This window comes from Strongylocentrotus purpuratus, unplaced genomic scaffold (genome assembly GCF_000002235.5).
Source record: "Strongylocentrotus purpuratus isolate Spur 01 unplaced genomic scaffold, Spur_5.0 spur5_scaffold_7, whole genome shotgun sequence".
NCBI classification, from domain to species: domain Eukaryota; kingdom Metazoa; phylum Echinodermata; class Echinoidea; order Camarodonta; family Strongylocentrotidae; genus Strongylocentrotus; species Strongylocentrotus purpuratus.
The window spans coordinates 25,504,078-25,526,090 of record NW_022145613.1 but is presented as its reverse complement, the minus strand read 5'-3'; the positions used below and the strand labels follow the sequence as shown (position 1 = coordinate 25,526,090).

At 37.1% G+C, this 22,013-nt stretch overlaps 1 protein-coding gene across 1 annotated transcript in view; it reads right to left on the bottom strand.

Moving 5' to 3' along the window:
* The window catches only part of LOC100891850 (hyalin), a 31,876-nt gene extending 10,098 nt beyond the window's left edge, over positions 1-21,778 (bottom strand). Inside the window, exons 1-10 of the mRNA XM_030974721.1 lie at positions 21,453-21,778; positions 10,331-10,543; positions 9,411-9,650; positions 8,482-8,739; positions 7,280-7,531; positions 5,925-6,179; positions 4,145-4,272; positions 3,121-3,247; positions 1,040-1,285; positions 442-690 (exon numbers count right to left, since the gene is read on the bottom strand). Coding sequence (XP_030830581.1) covers positions 442-690; positions 1,040-1,285; positions 3,121-3,247; positions 4,145-4,272; positions 5,925-6,179; positions 7,280-7,531; positions 8,482-8,739; positions 9,411-9,650; positions 10,331-10,543; positions 21,453-21,549 — 2,065 coding nt within the window. The 5' untranslated portion in view covers positions 21,550-21,778. The remainder of the gene's footprint in view (positions 1-441; positions 691-1,039; positions 1,286-3,120; positions 3,248-4,144; positions 4,273-5,924; positions 6,180-7,279; positions 7,532-8,481; positions 8,740-9,410; positions 9,651-10,330; positions 10,544-21,452) is intronic.
* Positions 21,779-22,013: the final 235 nt, after the last annotated feature.

Here is a 22,013-nt window from a genome sequence, read left to right as displayed (position 1 = left end):
AGCTGGTGCTATAACTTTCCCCTTGAACCCAGAGCAGTTTATTGTAACCTTTCAGTAGCATTTGATTTTGTCATTTGATCCAGAATGTTCTGAATTACAAATTGTACATGTGCAAAATGTGTAAAAATGACGAAAAATCCTTTTTGTTGTAGTATATCGTATCATTTTTAATGAGGGTGATTTAATCGAAAATAATCATTGAAGCCTCTAAATTGGCACCGTACAGAGAAATTTGAAATCACTAATTTTCGTGTACAAATTTGTAATTTCTTTTTGATTTGTGGTCATTTTCCTTCACACGGTTTCATTTATTATACATTTAAAAACAAAAAATAAAAGAATTAAAACAACACAAAGATTGCTGCCACTTTCACTTGGAGGAAAAGCTGATTATTTAGAGCTGCAGAAAACTCTCTGAACCGCTATGGCTGAACTACTCACCAATCACTAAGACGTTGAATCTGCAGAATGCTACATTGCCATGGATATCTCGAGCTTGGTATACCAAGTCGTATGATCCGATGTCAAGACGCTGATTCCTGGCATAGTTGGATGTAATGGTGGGGGTCCCAGAGTTGTCTGTAGCAGTGATATCACCCCAGTCGACTACGGCTGAGTTGGTGTTTGCGTCCGAGTTAAATCTCACTTGACTCGTCGGACAGTTGGTAAATTCAGGCACATCATCGTCGACTAGAATAATGGAGAATATTAAATGGAAAAATCAATGTTCTAGATTGAAAGGAATATCTAAAATAGCATCCATATAAGATCGAATCGCAAAAATCTGTTGACATGAATTTCCAACTATCTTACATGACATAGACAATGAGGCATAATAGAATATACAAAAATATTATTTGTTTACAATGTTATCTGTTTATTATTTATTGTAGTCTCTCTTCTTTAGCTCATTTCGGAAATCACGAGCATACTTCGGGCATTGCCATGCACACAACTTTAATCATATCATGCACATCGACTGCTTTAAAAAAAATGAAAAGTTTAATAGATTTAAATTGAACAAAATATAAGTATATACCAATCACAGTGACGTAGAACTCGCATGTTCCAGTATTACCGGAGTCATCAGTAGCCGTATAGACCACAGGCCAAATACCCCCCGAGAAGAGCTGAGAGGCAGGAGGGTTGTTAGTCTTGATGGGATCCTTGCCTGAGTTATCACTAACAGAAGGTAGTTCCCAGTCTACAACTTTGGAGTTAGTTCCTAATTCGGCCGTTTTATTAACGTTCGGGGGACACGCTGACCACACTGGTTTCTCCGTGTCTGTGTAAAACAAGGTTGAATCAAATTGGGCCAATTCGTTAAAGCTAACAGAGCTTAGCACTTGATAGAAAAGCTAAGGAATTGATTCTAAGTGACTACCAATTGCTTTCATGTGTATGAATACTATGCTTTTATCATTAAACATAACTCTTTTTCATTTCATGCAAGCTCCCCTCGTGCACATGTAGATAGGCTTTTCCTTCACTTGTAATCACCAAATGTCCCAAGCCTAATAGGCTAATATATACCACACCTCTGCGTTTTTCTCCATGCAGTATTACCGTAAATGTATTGTGATTGTAATTGCCTATTTAAGTCTACTGCCATTAAGTCTCATCTAGATCATACTACGTAATGTAACAAGCCATGCAGAAATAAATGAAATAACATTTTGATAATTAAACAAAGACTTTTGATTCTTAAAGGCCAATTCCAACTCCAAAAATAATTTACTTACAATAGAAGCAGAACAATCAGACATACCAATCAAAAAAAGTTGGAGAAAAATCTAATAAATTATAAGAAGGTTAGGCCTATGACTTTTTAATGACATGAACAACCTTGACAATTACAAGACAAATTGGCAACTCACTTATATTTTTGTGACGTCATGGTCTCACTATCCACTCATTTTTTCTTTATATTGATAATATAAATCTCCATTTTCCCCCTAAGAATCTTATTTCATCACACCAGCATCAAAATTATATTGATAGTAATATGTTTTTGTGTGGATGCACTACTAAAGTGTTATTTCTTTTCAGTTAAATCATGACATATGTGAAGTTTCATGAACTATTTACATAAGAATCAATAAATATGAATATACAATATTCAGAAAAAAGTATAAATTCTTCAAAGTTCATAAAAGATTTTGTGAAATGTCATGCACGCAATATATAACAAATCATATAACCTGGGCAAAGGCATGGATAAATCGAGTTTCGAGGGATAAACCGGGAAATTAATGGATAGAAATATATAAAGCAAATGATATACAATGAGGCAATTTGTGTAGTGATTGCCATTGTTTCTAAGTTTTTTTGCATACTTTTTCAAAAATGGAGTTGAATTGGTCTTTAAGTGACCGGGCATGGTGGCTCAGTGGTTAGAGTGCCCGCCTCATGAACGGCAGGTCGTGGGTTCGAACCCCGGTCGAGTCATACCAAAGACTTATAACAATGGGACCTTCTGCCTTCTAGCTAGGCGCTCAGCATATTAGTTTGGAGAAGGGTAGTAATAACATATTATGTTATGCAGGGCCCGCTGGAAGAGCAGTTTCATAACCGAAGTGGCTACCCTGGGTAAATAAAACGTTATTATTATTATTATTATTATTATGGACCTCATTATCACACATGTCAATATGGATGGATAGAGCTATTATTCACAACTTTAGCATGTGTTTGATTTTGAGCTGTCATCAAAACAAGCGATTTCTAGTTTATGAATTTTACCCATTCCACTCCTTTCATCTACAAAGTAACAGGTATCACAGCAACATTAGCCTAACACAGTAATCCAGCAAATTGTACGATAAAGAGATTATAGTTATAATTATCATTTATAACTTGAATCATATACACAACAAGCAACCTTGATTAACAATGATAAAAAAGGGGTTTTCAAGAGTGAGAATTCACTTACATTCAAATCAGTTCAATACATTTCAATTCAATTCAAGTCAAATCACCATTCAATCCATATCAGTTCAATTCAAGTCAGTTTAAATTTAATTTAATTGAATTCAATTAAATAGATGCCGTCAAAAGGGGCAAAGCTTAACCCAATCTCGTAAATACATCTATGGATTCCACCAATTCCTTCCCACTCACCTACAACATCAGCAGTGAATGTGCAGCTCCCTATGTTACCCAGCTCATCTTGCGCTGTTATGGTGACGGTTACCGGGTCGGCATCGTACTGCAAGTTGGCAATCATTGACCCGTGGGACATGGTGATCTGCAGTACAAGAATAATAATAACAAACGTTACATTGGCTTTCAAGTAATATTTCCCTGGTATGTTGCTGTTTCTGCAATAAGAAAACAAAAAACCCAAAGCAACTTAAATTAATTTAATTGTTTATTTGGTTTTATTTCAACAGAGTAGCCCCCTGTCATACTTTGGGGGCCCTGCATAACATAAATAAGGCAGAATAAATATTACATTGACGATGAAGAAGTGGAGATATCTGAATCTGCTACATGTATTTGATTATCATAAACCTTAGGCTGATTATTTCTAGATGTAAATTTTCTTTTAAATGTAAGATGTAAAAAGGTTACATGTAATACCCACTAGGGCAGTAAGTCATTTTCCAAAAAAAATATTTCCTTCTGGCTCCAAACGGACAATATTATTTGGGTCATATCCTAAAGTTTTTAAAAACTTTTTATTTCTTATTAGGGTTCTCTCAAAAGCAATACAGACCATCTTTAAATAGCATTCCCTAAATATGGCATTATGTATCTCATCCATCCGTGTGTCAGGACGGGTTATAAATATTTGCAGACTTTCCGGACAGTTGATTTCTAATATTAATTTGAAGAAATTTCAGAACTTTTTGACAATTTTATAAAGGACGTTTCTTTATGGTTAGTGTTAATCAATCCATATTTTTTAAAAGGCAACATTACCAAAATTGTTTGTTATCAAGTTGTTAACTGTCCAAGCACATAACCCCCCCCCCCCAATTTTACACCCTTCCAACTTTAATGACTTCAGAAGGGAACACAATCCCCTACCCTTCACCCTTTTAACTTGAATGACTTCAAAAGGGACAGGGCACCATGGGCCCAGTGAGGTCAAACATAGAAGCTGAAAAGGATTAGAATAGAAATGGAATGATTTTCTTACCACTAGCGCTGAGTCACTAGTATAATCATCAGTAATAACTACATCTGGCCATGTAACTGTGGCAAAGCTTTCACCAGGTACTGTTTCTTGACTGACAACGGGGCAGGACAGCTCTGGACGAACATCATCTGAACAGAGAGGGAAGTGGTATCAATTTAAATTGAGACTACATTCATGGTTTCAATCGCACAAATTCGATTCACTTCAATTTTGTTTCACCAAAGCAATTATAAAACATATACACTGTCGCTCATAAAGGTGGAATATTTTTTTTTTTTTATCCCAATTATGGAATTATTTTAAAAATAATTTAAAAATAATAGATCTAGATAATAGTATACATTCTCAGATTTTATTGAATAATAATTTGCCAATGTGTGTTTTGCGTGACTGCTAAAGCATGTGTATGCTACTATGCTTATCAATTAGGGGACCTACGCCCTTAAGTCATAAATGACAGTAATGAGGATTAATGCCCCACAAAAGGGCACTAATATAGCACATCGACACGGTTTTGATCCTGGGGCCTCACAGTTACGAGGCCATTGCTTTGTCACTGAACCATGACTGTACGCAGCGGGGGCTAAGGTAGGGGGCAGTTTCCATAAAATTAAAAAAAAACAGAAAATGCAATAAATTTTCAATAATTTGTTGCATGTTACCCCGGTCCCCAACATAACAAAATCTTCTGTGTGCCCATGCCTTGAGCCATAATACATGGCTGTCCAGAAGATTTTTTTATGTTGGGGACCGGGGTAAAATGCAATAAATTATTGAAAATTTATTGCATTTTCTGTGATTTTTTTTATTTATTGAAACTGCCTCCTACCCTAGCCCCCGCTGCGTACAGTCATGGTTCAGTGACAAAACAATGGCCTCGTAACTGTGAGGCCCCAGGATCAAAACCGTGTCGATGTGCTATATTAGTGCCCTTTTGTTGGGCATTAATCCTCATTACTGTCATTTATGACTTGAGGGCGTAAGTCCCCTAGTTAATTAGCATAGTAGCATACACATGCTTTAGCAGTTCCGCAAAACACACATTGGCAAATTATTATTCAATAAAATCTGAGAATGTATACTATTATCTAGATTCTTTATTTTTAAATAATTTTTAAAATAATTCCATAAATTGGGGTAAAACTAAAATATTCCACCTTTATGAGCGACAGTGTACAACACATTCATAGACTTAACATTGTTACATAAAGAAACAGAATATATGTATATACATTGGTACAACAATATAAAAGTTGATTGGCAGGTAGCAGGCAGAAAGGAAGTGACCCTTATAAGTGGCCGACCTATATTTAACAAGTTGAACAGGATGAAGGAGGAATATAACCTTCTGCCACAAACAAATAAATAACAAATATATGATTTCATACTAAAGTGGACTTGCGTGTTAAACCATTCGATAAAAATCAAGTGTTCAAACTCACATTTTGAAGGCCAGCTAGTAAACATGATACACATGCTGCATTTCTTAAAATGGTACACAAAGGGAGATCTTGGTCCATATTTGTGAAAACGTACCTGGGCCCTGTTTCATGAAACTTGTTATCAATAAGTTACAAGCTACTGTTATAAGCTACTGAAATCGTGGCATATGATTGGCTTAGAGCAAATTTGTCATAGAAATTTAGCTGTTGTTTTAAATAACAAGGTTTATGAAACAGGCCCCTGAAGTGAGTTATGGATTATTAATGATAGTTGCATGGGGAGTTGCATGCTTTCGATATGACTGCAACAGGAAGCCTAAAGTGTTTTTCATACGTACATCGGACATTTACGAGGAAGGTACACGTATCAGAATTTCCGTAAGCATCGGCAGCCGTGACAGTCACTGTGTCATTTTGCCCAGACACTGATGCCTGGAATGCTGTCCCAGACTTCGGGCTCGAGGTGACAGTGACATTCCCGGAGTTGTCAGTTGCACTTGGAGTCGGCCAGGTGACCACTTGGGTAGTCATATCCTGGGTCACTCTAATGCTCATGTTGGATGGGCATTGAAGCTCTGGGTCAACACTATCCTCTAAAAAAAAGGGAGAAATTTGTCATATGACTTCGTTTAGTGATCACCTGATAATCATACTTCCACACTCCCTTGTCCCAAATGATTGGACTCAGCATGACTCCATATTTGCCATATAATGTTCACTAGTATCTAATATCTTGTACTGATTACATATGAATGCGATTGATAACTCTTCAACTATTCATCTAGGTATCTACAAAATGCAAAACTAGTATAGTACGATTGTAATAAAAACAAGTGTGCCATTTTAAGTGCCTCTTGATCTCAAATAATACAATTTATGAATAAAAGGTACCAGTAGTCATGCAATCCTAAAATAACAAATGCAAATACGGATGAAAAGTGTATTGCTGTTGGAGGCGGAACGTACGTATCACATTTAGGGTAAAAATGGAGTTTAAATCAATGGCAGATCCGGGATTTTCCAATGGGGGGGGGGGGGGGGGGGGGATAGAGAGCTTTCTTGTTTGCCTCCGGAAATGTGAAAATCGCGCCGACCGATATTTCGTTCAATGGGAGGGGGGGGGGGGGGGGTGTGCACTAACAACAATTAAAAAGAAATCAACACCCCCTGTTTTAAATCACTAAATCACACATCAGCACTAACGTTAAAAGGGTACATACTTCATAACAAAATCATACACACAAGATAACGAGATAAAAACTATTGAGTGTTAAGCCAGCACGCCGATTACACTGTTAAATTGATAAACTGGAAAAATGCACGATCGTCTGCAGATAACTTTTAGGGTTGTTTAGGGTAGAAAAACCTGCAAGAAATACTTGCTCAGGGTGTGATCTGGGCTTTGATAAAATACTTGCTTACAGTGTATATAGGGTACATTTTGAAAGTCTATGATCTGCATGATGTTAACACTGTAGCACAAACGCGATGAACACTTTACTAATTACAACCTCGGACATAATTCAACTTGAACAGAGTCCAATGGAGCAATGTTTAGATGGAAAATAGGGTTGTAAGATGCTGAGGTTTAATTTAAAACAAATTAGAGTACAACATGCTAACATTGCAAGGGATTTAGATCGTTAACAGATCAATTGTGATTATCAGAGGGAACATGACAAGAGTAACTTACCTCTGACGGATATGGTGAAGGTGCAGTCTGCCATGTTGTTGACAGCATCTTTAGCAACGTAGGACACAACGGTGTCCATTCCGACTGTAAACTCGCTGCCTGGTTCATGAGAGACTTGAACGGTGAAGCTAGAATTGTCGGTAATATCCGGAGCTACCCATGAAACGGGTGCTGTTGTCTGTCCAGCAGTGACCCAGTGAGTGAAGTTTTGAGGGCAACCGACGATCACAGGTTTATCGTTGTCTTCCACCACTGAAATAGAAATTTGCAAAGGAGTTAACTCAACTGACTGCTTAGAAAAGTTTTTACATTAAAAAATGGAACAAAATTGATTACATGTTCGTATTTAAAGATCTGGGACGAAGGCTTGATTTTAAAACCATTCATTTACTTTCAGGATCAATTCTACAACTAAGCTCCTTAATCTGCACAAGATGTAGCTATGTCAGTAACTGGTGGATATGGATAGGGGCACATCTGCCTTATGCTAGTTATGCCCCCCCTTGAAATACAAAATTGGATACCTTCAGTACACAAGTCTACAAGGGTGGGTGGAAAAATCTCCGATCTATTATATCTATTATTATAAAAAATATAAAGTTTGCATATTTTCTGGTGCCTATCTGAGAAGGGGGGGGGGGGGGATAAGAACACAAATAACAGGCAGTGGGACGAGAGGGGGGGGGGGGGGGAGGGGGACGGGGAAGATTTTGGTGGACAATTATGTCTTCCACAGTTTAGAACACAGGGTAATTTTCATTGTTTTCTGGGCACTGAATTTTGGAATAGATTACCTATGAATTTCAGGTAAACAAGGTTTAAAAACAGGTTTCACTGAGAATTCTGTTGAACAAATCATGAATGAAAATTCAATGCAAATAGTTTGTACGATACAAATTATATTACATATTATCAGTTTGTATATTGTAAGACATTGTTAATTTTTTCTATTGTATTTATGTTATTGGTAAATATCGATGCTGTAAAGGTTTAGGTTCGATTAGCATCTGGCCCCTTTTACCTACCAATATTTTCTCTTCTTATATTTGTAAATACCACTTTATGAAATATATTGCTGTTGCCTTGGTAAATATATCAAATATATGGCAAAAATATGGCTTTGTGTTAAAGGTATAGGCAAGCTGGATCGGTAGTGCCTTGTTACATATCCATCACTAACGTACGGGTACAATAATACTCACCATTTATAGTTACTGTAAACTGGCAGTCTGCCGCGTTAAATTTTCCATCCATAGCGGTGTACAGCACCTGAGTGGAACCTACGGTAAAGTTTGAGCCGGATTGCTTTGACTGCTGTATATCGAGATCAGCTTTACTTACAGCATCGTAGAACATTGGCTCGTTCCAGGTGACTGTGGCCTGTACCGTCCCTGCTGGCTTGGTAACTGTCACATTCCCAGGACAAAAGACGACGTCTGGTGCTATTTCGTCGGCATTTACTGATGGATAAAGACATGTTAATGAATGATGGGTAGAACTAGAAGAATCCCTGCAATCTTATTGGTCAATTACCGTGTAGGCCCCTGGATAATTTTACTGGATGCACGCAATATCGGGAATCATTTTTCCTTTCTTTGAATATTTTTCTTAAAAAACATTTTTTTATAATTCTTAAGATTTAAAAAAAATATATATATTCTTGTAGACCCCTATTTTTTAATTTTTTTAATCGTTTTCTTTTTTTCTTTTTTTCTTCTTATTCCTATAATGTTGTCATGCGTCCGGTAAGACATGTCATGCGTCCTGTAAATTTCATCTTAGTTTGTTATTTATTTACTTATTTATTTAGTCATTCATTCTTTAATTAATTAATTTTTGTATCTATTCATCTATCTATTTTCATATCTACTTATTAGTCATCAATTTATGTATTCATTCTTTCATTTTAGCTTAAAAACAAAGCAGGTAAATTTTGTAGAGTTGTGGCTATGTAACAGTATCTAATTTAAAGGCCTGCCCTGAATTTGTACCATGATAGTGTTCCAAAAGTATCTCGAATACTGAGCTTCTTCTTCCTCGTTGTTTTATAACATGTAATGTGCTAAATTGAATACATTTTTCAGAGGACCATGTGGATATCAACAAGGACAAATACTGGATGTGCACATACTTGTGATTTTGATGTAAAAAAAGCATTTGGAGCTCCTGCCAGCATCATCTGTGAATTTGTAGATGACTTTGGTCGTGCCTTCTCTAAACATGTCATCCGGACTATAGTTGCTGGTGGTTGTAATAGTCCCTGATCCTCTGGCACTTGGCACTGACCAGGTAACTGCACGAGGTACTTCAGACGGTGAGACCTCGTGTAGTTGATCTCCTGGACAGTTTGCCGTTTCTGGTGAACCGTCAGCTAATGATATGAAAGGAAATAATACTGATTGAGTATTTACTACTACTATTTTTCTATTAACACATGTTTGTAACAGGCTAACTTTTCATTTAATTTTTCTAGCTGATGAGACACACATTTCTTAATAATATATGACTAAAAATAACATGAAATCCAGAGTAAATCTTTAAAGAAGAAGAATCACTGACATGATCTTCGAATGATCATTTTAAAACGTGTCAAAACGGTAAATGATTGCTTCAATATTGTATTCAATTCCCGCAGTTCCCTGTTAGTTGTCATTTTTTTGTCAAATAAGTTTGTTCATACAATTCTTTGTTTGCTATAGTTTCATGTAACTAATTTAGTTTTGTCTAGGATATTGATTACATGAATCAAAGAGAAAAAGCATTAATCAGGGTGTGTGTTCTTAACCCAACGGAAATGACCTACTTCAACTCGTTAATCTTTGTGGCTTATCCCGTCAAAGTAAACTTTATTCCTTTATTACACACCCATATCTCAAACTTAACATATCTACTTGCCAAATTATATCAAATCCAATCATATCACAATAATTTGTCTTGCTAATTTTTTACGCTCGATGTCCATCACATTAATAAATGAGAAATACAGAAGCCCGGTACAGAAGCGTCTCGTGAAAGAAACGTTTCTAGCAAGGATTCTTGTGAATAACTTACATACGACTTGGACTGTAAATACTTCTATGGAGGTAATCGAGGCACTGGTGGCGGTAACAGTCACAGTGGTGTTGCCTAGAGGAAAGTAGGACCCAGGACTAGGTGACGATGTCAGCGTGACAATACCCGAGCTATCACTGGCAGTCAGTACCCAACTTGGTGTTTGGGAATTGTTAAATGTTAATACACCAAAGTCCTCCGAGAAGGCTGGTGCTGCATAACAGGAGATATAAACAGGTATTATAAATTAACATTAACACTTTAAAAAAGGTCATTTTACCCGAATCTGAATCTATATGACAACTTTTTTCCCCCCCGAAATTCAATACAAGTTAATGAAATGTGAAGTTACATGTGAGTTTCAAGAGCACTGTTTGGAGCAAGGTGAACAAATAATCTCAGATCTAGTCTTTGCCAACTTTTTTGCTCTGACCCAAAAGGCTTGTATTCTGAAATTTACGACAAATTCACGAAACACGAAGTTACATTTAAGTTTTAAAAAAGCAATGTTTGGAGCAAGGTGAACAAGAAAACAGGTCTAAAGTAAAATGAATAACGTGATTCACAAAATCATTTACACATTCATATTTGTAAACTTGATGGTAGATCTAGATTACAGTTGGAACTTGATAACCATTGGCTGAAATAAAACTTTCTTACCACAAGAGCACGCTCAATCCTTTTTACTTCTTTTGTATTAAATGGGTCATGAATTGCACTGATTTGAAACATATATCGATTTATTTCAATCCTCCCTTTCTCTCACATGGTGCACCCGCAAGCCTACTGTATATCTACATCACCATGCAAGCCGATACAAACAGCATATATCGATTTGTTATTGACAAATTAGTTGGTGCAAAAGTAAGCAAATGTTTGCATCATATGACAGGCTTTTTATGTTTCTGCATGTGTCCTCTATCTGTCCTTATTTCAAAATGACCTAGATGATGTTTTACAACTGTGTGTGCAGCTGTCTGGACACTCGATCCACCACAATGTTCTGACAGTGGCTCAATACATTTAGTTACGAGGTGCCACCCGACAGTCAAAATAATTTTGACATGAGATTCTAGTCAAAGTCTTTACTTACAAAATGATGATATTTAAGCAGCAGTTCAGCCCGATTTTTTGGTATAATATTGATATGTGGTCTAAATTTAATATTAGATCTAGACCAATCTAGATTAGGCATTTAATTACGGTCAGATGAGCATATTTTTATACCATATTTGTGACACTGGCAGGTCACTAAATGGCGTGGGGTATAGGGGTCCGCCTTAGGGTCCCTGGTAAGGGTTCAGGGGCGGAGCCCCCGGAAGCTAAGGGGTTTTAGGCATTCTTTACGGTCAGATGAGCATCCAGGGGCCAGTCTTAGGAAGCTCAGGATTTTTAGGCATTTAATAATTTTTGATACCTTATTTGTGACACTGGCAGGTCATTTTTTTTTCTTTCATTCTTTTTAAAAAATAATTCTTTCTTTCTATTTTTCTATGGCATACTTTTTCAAAAAAATTGGGAGGGGAGGGAGGGGGAGGGCTCGAGCGTATAAAGCTAGATCTAGCGTCATTTATACACTAAAATCTGCATGACAGCGATGCTCTACCTACGTCAGCGACCACCTCTTCCCTCTCTTCATTTCAGTATGTATATTATTTTACGTAGCATTTTTCCTTAGGTATATATAGAGGTGTCGTGGTCGAGTAGTTTAAGCGCTTGACTTCAAATTTAAAGGTCGTGGGTTCGACACGGCACGTATGTCCTTTGGCAAGGCATTAATCTATTTTTGCCTCTTCATACCCAGGAGAGAAATGGTTCTGGTTCTGGTTCTGGATATTACTCCGACAAAGCGGGATCCCGCATCGCGTCAGAGGGCTGACCTGGAGGTTGACCTAGCGGAATTATTTCCGTTTGGTGTTGTTTGTGAAAAAATCGCAGAGCCTTCTGGTGACCTGGTAGGATGCAGAAAGCCTTTGTGTCTCAATTGACATATGCCCTTACGGTGACCATTAAAAGAAGGAATACTCCCATCGAGTGAGATGGTGCACATTGTGCGTGAATGAAATCGATGACCGGGGTAACTAATAGAATATGTAAAGTGCATAGAGACAGTATTTCGTATTAAGTGTGACATACTGTCACGCAGTTTGATTAAGATATTTGATGTAATATTATGTATATATTTTATTCAATGCTTTAGTCTACTTTACAACTATCCATGATTATTGTACTAGTATATGTTAAGGATGTCTTGCTATAATTACGCTATTACAAATCCAGCCAGCTCGATCCCAATTGCTTTGCATACAGCGGAGTTCTATTCTCTCCTCACTTTGACCTTGCATTCACTTTCAGAACTTTCACTCTGTCCCTTCTCACTTTGACTTTGCCTGACTTTCAGAACTTTCACTCTGTCCCTTCTCACTTTGACTTTGCCTGACTTTCAGAGCTCTCGCTCTTTCCCTTCTCTCTTGTTTGCCCGAAACTCTCATTTCAACCTTGCACTGTCCTTCAGCCCTTTCAGCTTGCTTCTTGTCTTGACTTTCTCCTGTCCTTGTATCCTCTCTCTCAATATGACTTTGAGCTCTCTATTTATGTGCTCAATGACGCCCTTCTCCCTAAATACTCCGCAGCGCGATACTTGTGACCTACATGACTGGTCTTTCTCTATTTCTCTCGAAGGGTATATAAGACAGACTGCATTCGTATCTTAGGCAGTTAGGAGCGAAGAATCTGTCAGGGAAGAGTGAAACTAGTGAGCTGCCGAGAGTTAATTGTGTCAGTTAGTGTGACAAGCCTGTCATCACAGTGTTTGAAGCGAGAGTACTTTACGAATGGGATAGAGAGCCAACCAGTTCAGAAATGGTCTCCAGTCATGTTAGTCTATCTTTTTAGCCTGTTCTAACGCCTGCTGCATTATTTTGCCTCTCTGATTCGCAAGACATTCTCTTTTATCCTTGTAAATGTGTTTGGGTTTGCTGTAATAAACTCTTCAACTGTAATTCCTGCCTCTCGAGTGTTTATTCTCCCCGAATCTCGGCCATCCCTAACAACTAACCTTGAACATACAACGGGGCTATATTTTGGGACTTTTACTTCCTATATTGTCGAACAATATAAGTCGCCGTTACAATACATTCAGATTATCATTATTAACCCAGCTAGTTAGCTGACGTCAGGCTGACATCAGACCAATGTTATAAGTGGTTAGCATCACGTTTATCCGTAAATGGTCAGACAATAGACGTTGGACCGACGTCATTAATATATGACCAATTTATGACATCAAAAAGCTGATGTTGGGCCGAAATCACGCCAATGTCAGAAAACGGTTATATTCAAGTAGGTTGATAAATGTTCATAAAATTGACGTTAGACCGACGTCATACAATCCGACCAATTTATGAAACAACAAAGCTGACATTGGGCTGACATCACGCCAATGTAAAAAAGTGGTTGGAATCAAGTAGGTCGGCAAATGGTCAGATGATTGATGTTGGTCTGATGTCATTAAACCGCCAAAATCATGACATCACAAAGCTGACGTTGGGCCGATATCGTGCAAGTGTCGGAAAGTGGTTAGAATAAAATATCAGTAAATGGTCAAAAATTAACGTCTAGCCGACGTCATTAATCCGACCAAATTATGACATCATGAAACCGACATTGGACCGACATCACGCCAATGTCGTAACAATGTTTGGAATCACTTAGGTCGGTAATTATGATCAGAAAATGTACGTTGGACCGACGTCATTAATCCAACACATTTATGACATCACAATGCTTATGTTAACTGACATCGACCAAATGTCGAAAAGTGGTTAGAATCAATTAAGTGTGTAAATGGTATTAAGAAGATTGACATTGGTCCGACGTCTATAATTTGACTGGTTTAGAGGGGAAACTGACATAATATACAGCAAACTAGTACAGAAAGGGTATTGTTAAAAGACAAACTATTACAAATTCTCCTTTGATAAAGAAATACTAACCACCAACGGCAAGATATGCATCAAAATAATCTTGGCAATGAGGGGAAGAGTACCCCGATGATCTCTTAGTATAACAAGAGTTGATTCCTTATTTTTGCTTCAAATAGAGGGATTCGCATGATTACTAAAAAAATATTATTTATCACATTTATAATAATAATAATAATAGCTCACATTTATAATGCGCCTAATACTAAGTTTCTAGGCGCGGAACATATTATTATCCCGGTCATCGGATTCAGGCTTACCCGCACACAAGGTATGCACATTCTCCACTCCCTGGGGAGCAATCCAGCCAGTCGCCATTTTACAAGCGCCATTGCTAATCAAACCACATTAGCTTTCGCATCCTACCGGGTACCTATTTTAACACATTTATCACACACGTAACCTTTTTATTTCATCGTTTAACGACATTAAACATTCAAGATATTCACTTTTTTCAGACAAACTATTGTTATTTTTATAAATATTCTCATAGGAACGTCCTATATCCAAAGCTACTCTTTCCCTTGTCCTGACGTGATACAGGTACACCTTAAGGTGCTCTCTAAAAAACCACACTCGTCAAATCCTTCCTCGTCTTTCGGCTTCAAACGACTTCAAACGCAAACGATGCCTATGAGATATACAACCCTATGGCTCTTTACAGAGAAACTATGGAAGTGTTCAGCCGTGATGACAAAGTGGTTAAACCTCTGCTGACGTAGAAATACACCTTAGACCCCAATTCGAGAGCTACATACAAGCTTACAGCCTCTAACGCACCAACCCACGCGGCTTTGACTGTTATTCAGCCATGAAAACACAATAGATTGATATCACAAATCATATTGTCACGGTCTTTGCAGCTATCAAAGGCTATGACGTAAACAAAAATACTGAACTATTCATTATCAAACTACTTGCATAACGGGCGTGTACCAACCCAGTACCCAAATACCATTGATTTTTGATGAATGAATATATCGATGTCTGCACGAAGTAAACCAACTTTATTTTCCAATCAAAGAACAGTTTGATAAACGCATTCACATACCATAAATAAATGTAATTGATGTTACATAGTTACACATACTGATTACCTTCTTAGGCACTGCATCATTTTTCGCATACAAATTAGGAAATACTATGTTCAGTTATCGATAGGAAGTCATTTGTGAGATGAATCAATCCCTTAATCCAACCGGGAAGGATATCGACGTTTCAATTTGTACTCAATTGTCTGGAGGTTGCCATTTGTTCCCTGCTTTCTCCACTAACAAGGGACTTTGTAACATTGTTCAGATGAGAGGAAGTGTTTCTTAATGCGAGTATATTACGAGTGTAGGCGAGTTCACCTCGAATTAAAACGAATCGGGTAATTTTTTTTGAACATTTTCAAAATTTTGGAGCTGCTCGCGACTTTGGGGAGAATCGTGGAATTTTGTAAGGAGTTACGCTAAGCCATACCCAATTGTTCTCGAGTTATTGCGATTGCCTCTTTGAGGCAACTCACCACAACTCGCCATAACTCGCTAATACAACTCGGCTAAGTGGGAGCCCTGCTTAAGGTAGTGACGTCGATGCTAGATGTACAAATAAAGGTAATCTGAAACTATGAGTGATAACAGACTATTATTAATGATAAAAAATGGAAAAAAGCTGGTCTGATTGATTCCTTAATTCTCCAAAATATTATTACAATTTAATAACATTTCAGGTGAATTTAAATCTTCACAAAGCAATGAATTTGCTCTATATAGCATTCCAGAAATTCAAGGGTTGAAAGATTTTGTTAAAAGTGTGTCTTATGTCTTAATCATAGAAAAACGGTTGGGAGAATTCAAAATGGTTGGGAAAATTTACTGTTAGAAGGTGTCGCAAAGTGACACCTTAAAAGAAAACCATAAATATCTTCTTGGTTTCATAATTATGTCAGGATTTCTGGCATGTTAGAGGGTTAGTACATTAGAAGGAATATAATAAGTAACATTTCATACAAAAATTACTCAATTTTTTCATCAACAATGTTACCAAATCACTTTAACGCAAACCCAGCATGCGCACATTGTGTCTTTGCTTGCACCCAAACAAATGTCTACGCTATTGAATTCCTGAGGTTAAGTAGGGGTACATATTAAATATTTTGGTCATTGAATACGCACAATAGCTGTTTATGGTTGGCCAACTTTGTGGCATTTTAGTTTGGTTATGAATTGAACACAGGGGTCTCTGAACAGGCAGATCGTTCAAAGCTAACGTGTCCACGAAACACGAAACAAACCTCAAATTTGAATAGTGACGGATCCAATTGGGGGGGGGGGGGTTATATTGTGTCCCATAACCTATGAGGTATGATGAAATTATAATGACAATTGAAAGCGAATATATCACCACCATACACACGAACACGCACAAGCGAACCCACACCCATCCACCACAACACAAACACCCACACACCACTCTGTGATAAGGTTTACCTTTCAGCTAGGCCCCATTGTTAAAAACATTCACCCTTAAAATAAGCCCCCACAAAAGTGGTCGTTTAAGGACGCCAAATGGGAATTGTATAGAAAGAAAATTACTAAACAATTAAGTGTACTGGATCAGACTGAATTTAAAATGTTGAATGTTCAAGGAAAATACGACTATTTTGCACAAGCAGTTTTAGTATCTGCTGATATCATGTTTGCAAAGAAAGGACAGAAGCATCACTACTTCAATATAATTGAACAGGAAATTATATAGATAAGCTTGACTTAAGTCAAGAAAGAGGAAGTGTATTAAATTAATACTTTTGAGTAACTGAATTAAAAAAGAGTGTAACTGTGATGAAGTATCCAGCACCCGGGCAGGACGGAATATTACCCAGACTGATTGAACAGTTGCCAGATATTGCTATCCAGTATCTTGTCGATTTGTTTAATGAGATCTGAGACAGTTCCATCCTGCCCGGACAATGATTACTTCCATCCTAATTCTAGTTTTTAAAGCTGGAAGAGATTCATCAAACCCCTCATCATATTGAAAAATATGATGCTATTACCCTGTTACAATCGGGTTTTCGAAAAGAGAGGAGCACAATTTATTGATTAAATCATTAGATTAGAGACCAATATTCATAAAGCCTACACAATAAAGAGTACACAGTAGTCGTAGTCTTCCTTGATTTAGAGAAAGCCTACGATGTACTATGGAAAAAGGAATTATATATTATATATATTATTTATATAAAATGTACGAAGCCGGTTTGAGAGGAAACATTTTGAAATGAATCGAAGGAATTTTCAGCCGGAGGACGGCTCAAGTTAGAGTAGAGGGGACATTGTCAAACAATAAGGTATTACTACAAGGAATCCCACATGGGAGTGTAATCAATCCACTGCGATTTTTTTTAACGAAATAGCCACGTTTCATTTTATGCAGATGATATTTGTATATATTTTTAGCCAAAACTGAAAATTTGCAATTAATAAAGTTCAAACGGCTTTAAAAGAGATAGAAAACTGGTGTAAAAGATGGGAAGTTTATGTCTCTTCTTCGAAGACAAAAACAGTCCTATTTGGTAGACGGGAAATAAAAGAAGTCAAGCTAAAGACTATTGATTGCGTTCTTCCCCCATCATTATTCACACAAATTCCTAGGAATCTGGTTTGACAGCAGATTAACCTGAGCTGCTCAATATGATTTTATTGTTGAAAAATGCACACAAAAAAAAACGTCTGCATTTATTACGCTTTACCGTGTGAGTCAAAAAAAAGTTTACACCTAGAAATTGCTAATTATTTTTAAAAAGAGTACACAAATCGACTTGCGCCAAAGTGATGCTACACAGTATGTATGATGTTGGGATTAGCGGAGTGAGAGAATGAATTGTATCAACTGAAATACATTGCATATGCTTTTTGCAGAAGGAAAGTCCCCCCCCCCCACACACACACACACGCACACACGCGCACAAATGTGTGGCATGATTAATTTTGTTAGGGATGTTATTTGGATCTGAAAAGACCGGATTAATACCCTAATCCCAATTGTTTTATTCATACATCACATATTAGCAACTTTGGCGCAAGTCGATTTTGCACTCTCGCAAACAATGCCTCCTGTTCCTCCAAGCGTGAACACACACCACACGAAATGATGCTAAATGATTCCGGATAAAACACTCTTTCATAAGATGTATAATAATTTACTGCTCATAGATGATTTTTAACATAATTAACATTTTTCTAGGTGTAAACTATTTGGAATCACACTGTATACCTGGTATGTAATGGGGATGCAACTGCCGAGTATTGCTAATGGTATATAAAGGCCTTATCAGGCCTATTCTAGACTTCGGATGTGAAGCATATGGGTCAGCATCAAATGCCCTTTTGAAGAAAAAAATATTTATGCAATACCAGGCGCCTAGGATTATTACTGGTGGATTAACCACGACCTCTCTAGCAGTGCTTCAGGTCGAGTGCGGGGAGCCCCCCTCAGAGTTTCGTAGACAGGTCGTTGTTGACAAATACAAATTTTATTTTCAATGAAGAAAGGATAATCATCCAACAAAGAATAAACTACAAAATTGTTGGCAATACGAATGTAATAACTGGAAAGAGAATAAGGGTCCCCTCATGAATCGAGCCTGCACTTTAGAAAGAAAAAAAACCTAGAAAAACAGGCAGCTTTTATTCCTCGCACTTCTCCTTGGCATTTTGTGAAACCAAACGTCTCTTTTAGTATACATGATTAAGTGAAAAAGAAAGAGTCGCTTCCAATACAGCAGTTAAATTGTGCATTGAAAAATATTTCAATAAAATGAAACAACTACTTGAAAATATATACAAATGGATCCAAACTTCATGATGGTCTGACAGGTGCAGCCTTTAATATTCCAAAATTTAAGATAAGTAAAGGTTTTATAATAACTCCAGTAAATAATATGACTGCCAAACTGACAGCGATCATCCTAGCATTACAATAGATAGAGGATTATCTTCCGGTATCTGTAGTATTATAATCAGATTCCATGTCAGCCTTGCAGGTTATTAAAAACATGGAAAATCTAGTATAATCATAGAAATATCGGAGAAAGTGAAACAATTACGCGCTTTTGGTAGAGACATACATTTGAAGTGGATATCTGCGCATTGTGACCTACTGGGAAACGAAAGAGCCGACAGTTTGGCTAAAAACGCAACACAAAAAGAACACATATAAGTAACTGTACCACGGAATAGGTCTGAATTTAACTAACCACATGCGTCATTCTTATCAGCTTTATGGCAAACTCATACATTTTGAGTGGATTGTGAGTGGATTGTTAGTTGGCATATAATAGCGTCCAATTTCTGTCATGAAGATCATTTTTTTCAATATGACAATAAAATATGAAATTCTATCCCCCAAAAGTATATTTCGCGCCATTGTGCTCTATAACATTTCACCCAACGGCATATACACATGCAACACAATGGAACATTCTAGGACATTACGAATTTTATCTGCAAAATGCATCTAGTGAATGATATAAGACATAACTTATCATATCCTAAACACTTCAATGCATTTCTTTATCACAATGGCTGCACTTTTTATAAGAAGAAAACTAGTTTGCAAGTAGAAATAGAGCTTTCCTCGATAATTTCACAAAATATATTTGCCCCGGCATACAATATGACGTCACTGACAGCTGATTGGCTTGTTTGGTAATGACGTCGAGCGAGCTACGTTTGCACCGCTGCAGATGCAAATAGGAGACAACCGGAGGTATATGCATTCTTTTAGGATGGAGCTTAGCAGGTCTGAGAATAAGTTTTTTTTAAATCTTTACAAATTCTATGAAATATATTTAGATGTTTGAATAACAAAATATGAGTTGTATTCAGTCCTGCACATCAACCTGAATCAACTTATATTTGGATGTCATCCCACTTTCAAAAAGAGACCGACTCCCAAAGAGAAAGGAAAAATATCACAAATACCCTCATAACAAATATTACATACATGCATTCGTTGTTCAATATAACATATGTTTACCTCCACATTTAGAATTCCCCTCGTGCCATTATAGTTTAACCAAAGTTTATGGCATCGGTGAAATTTAACATCACTCTGGACATTTTGGATAATGTCGGTTTAAATATTTTGTTACATTGAACGACGGAGCGTGTAGTATTTGTATAATAATCGCCATGTATATTAACTTACTTCATGTGATATAAATATGATGATTCTTAAAATCGAAATATAATCTTTGGTATATATTTCATCTTACTAAAGATATAGTAAGTACGGCTATTAGCTTGATGTAATCATCACTAACATATAATGTAGGTGTGGGGGAATTGGACACCCTTAAGCACATTTGCATAATTTACATAAACATGAAATATGTTACACGTACAGAAAGTTTTATATTCTCTTCAGTAACTTCTTCTATGTATTGGGTAACAAAATTGTGGTCACGATGTAACTGATTAATAAGATAACAATGATTAATGACGTTATCACGTGATTTGGATATGTGCAGTAGTGTTGTTAAAGGCCACAAATGGCGCTATAGCAATATTGGAGCCAACACGGACAGACAGTGATGGGGTCAAGCTTGGTGGTATCCAATTCCCTACGGTCTCCAATTCCCTACACCTACCCTATATTAAGATCTTTGATGTAGTCAGTAAAGGACTGGACTAGGAAGAAATATACAAATGCTGGTATTGAAAATGCTATCCATGCAATTTATAAACAGAAGTTTAGGGGATATTCATGCCACTATGTATTATTCACTTGTTGATTCATACGTTGTTTTTGTATTGAACCTCAGTTGTGCACACACTGCAAGACATAGGCTCCACAATCGCGCATACGCACGACGGTAGGCCACGCTCCCATACAAACTAACACAAACATTTCACCTTCACCCTTTTTTTGAGGCCGCCATCCCAGTCAAGCATCGCTTATGATTATGGTTTCCTGCACTTTTTCCACAGATAGTTCGGATAATACTATGTATATAAGCCTATGTAAATAAAATGCTGACATGAACTTAGTATTGTTTGTATATTTTGTATTATACCCTACGTTAATATGTTCTTTGTTATTCTGTTATTGTATTTGGAAAAATGTAGAAATGAAATCAAGTCAATACTTACGGTCATGTGCAGTATTTGCTGTAGTTGTAGGTATGTACACTAGAATACAGACCAATGACACCCATGTTAAAACCTTGAATGAACGTCCTGTATCCATAACTACTCTTCCTCTTGTCCAGGTGTGATACAGATACACCTAAAGGTGATCTCTAAAAGACCACACTCGTCAAATTCCTCCTGGTCTTTCGGCTTCAAACGACTTCAAAACACGATCGATGTCTATGAGATATACAACCCTATGACGCTCTTTACAGAGGAACCAATCCACGTAACTGTGGACGTGTACAGCCGTGATGATAAAGTGGTTAAACCTCTGCTGAAGTAGAACCACACCTTAGACCCCAATTAGACAGCTACACACAAGCTTACAGCTTCTAACGCACCAACACACGCGGCTTTGATAGTTATTCAGCCATAAACACAATAGATTGATATCACAAATCATATTGTCACGGTCTTTGCAGCTATTAAAGGTTATATGACGTAAACAAAAATACTTAACCGTTCATTATCAAACTATTGGCATAACGGGCGTGGATCAAACCACTACCCAAATACCAT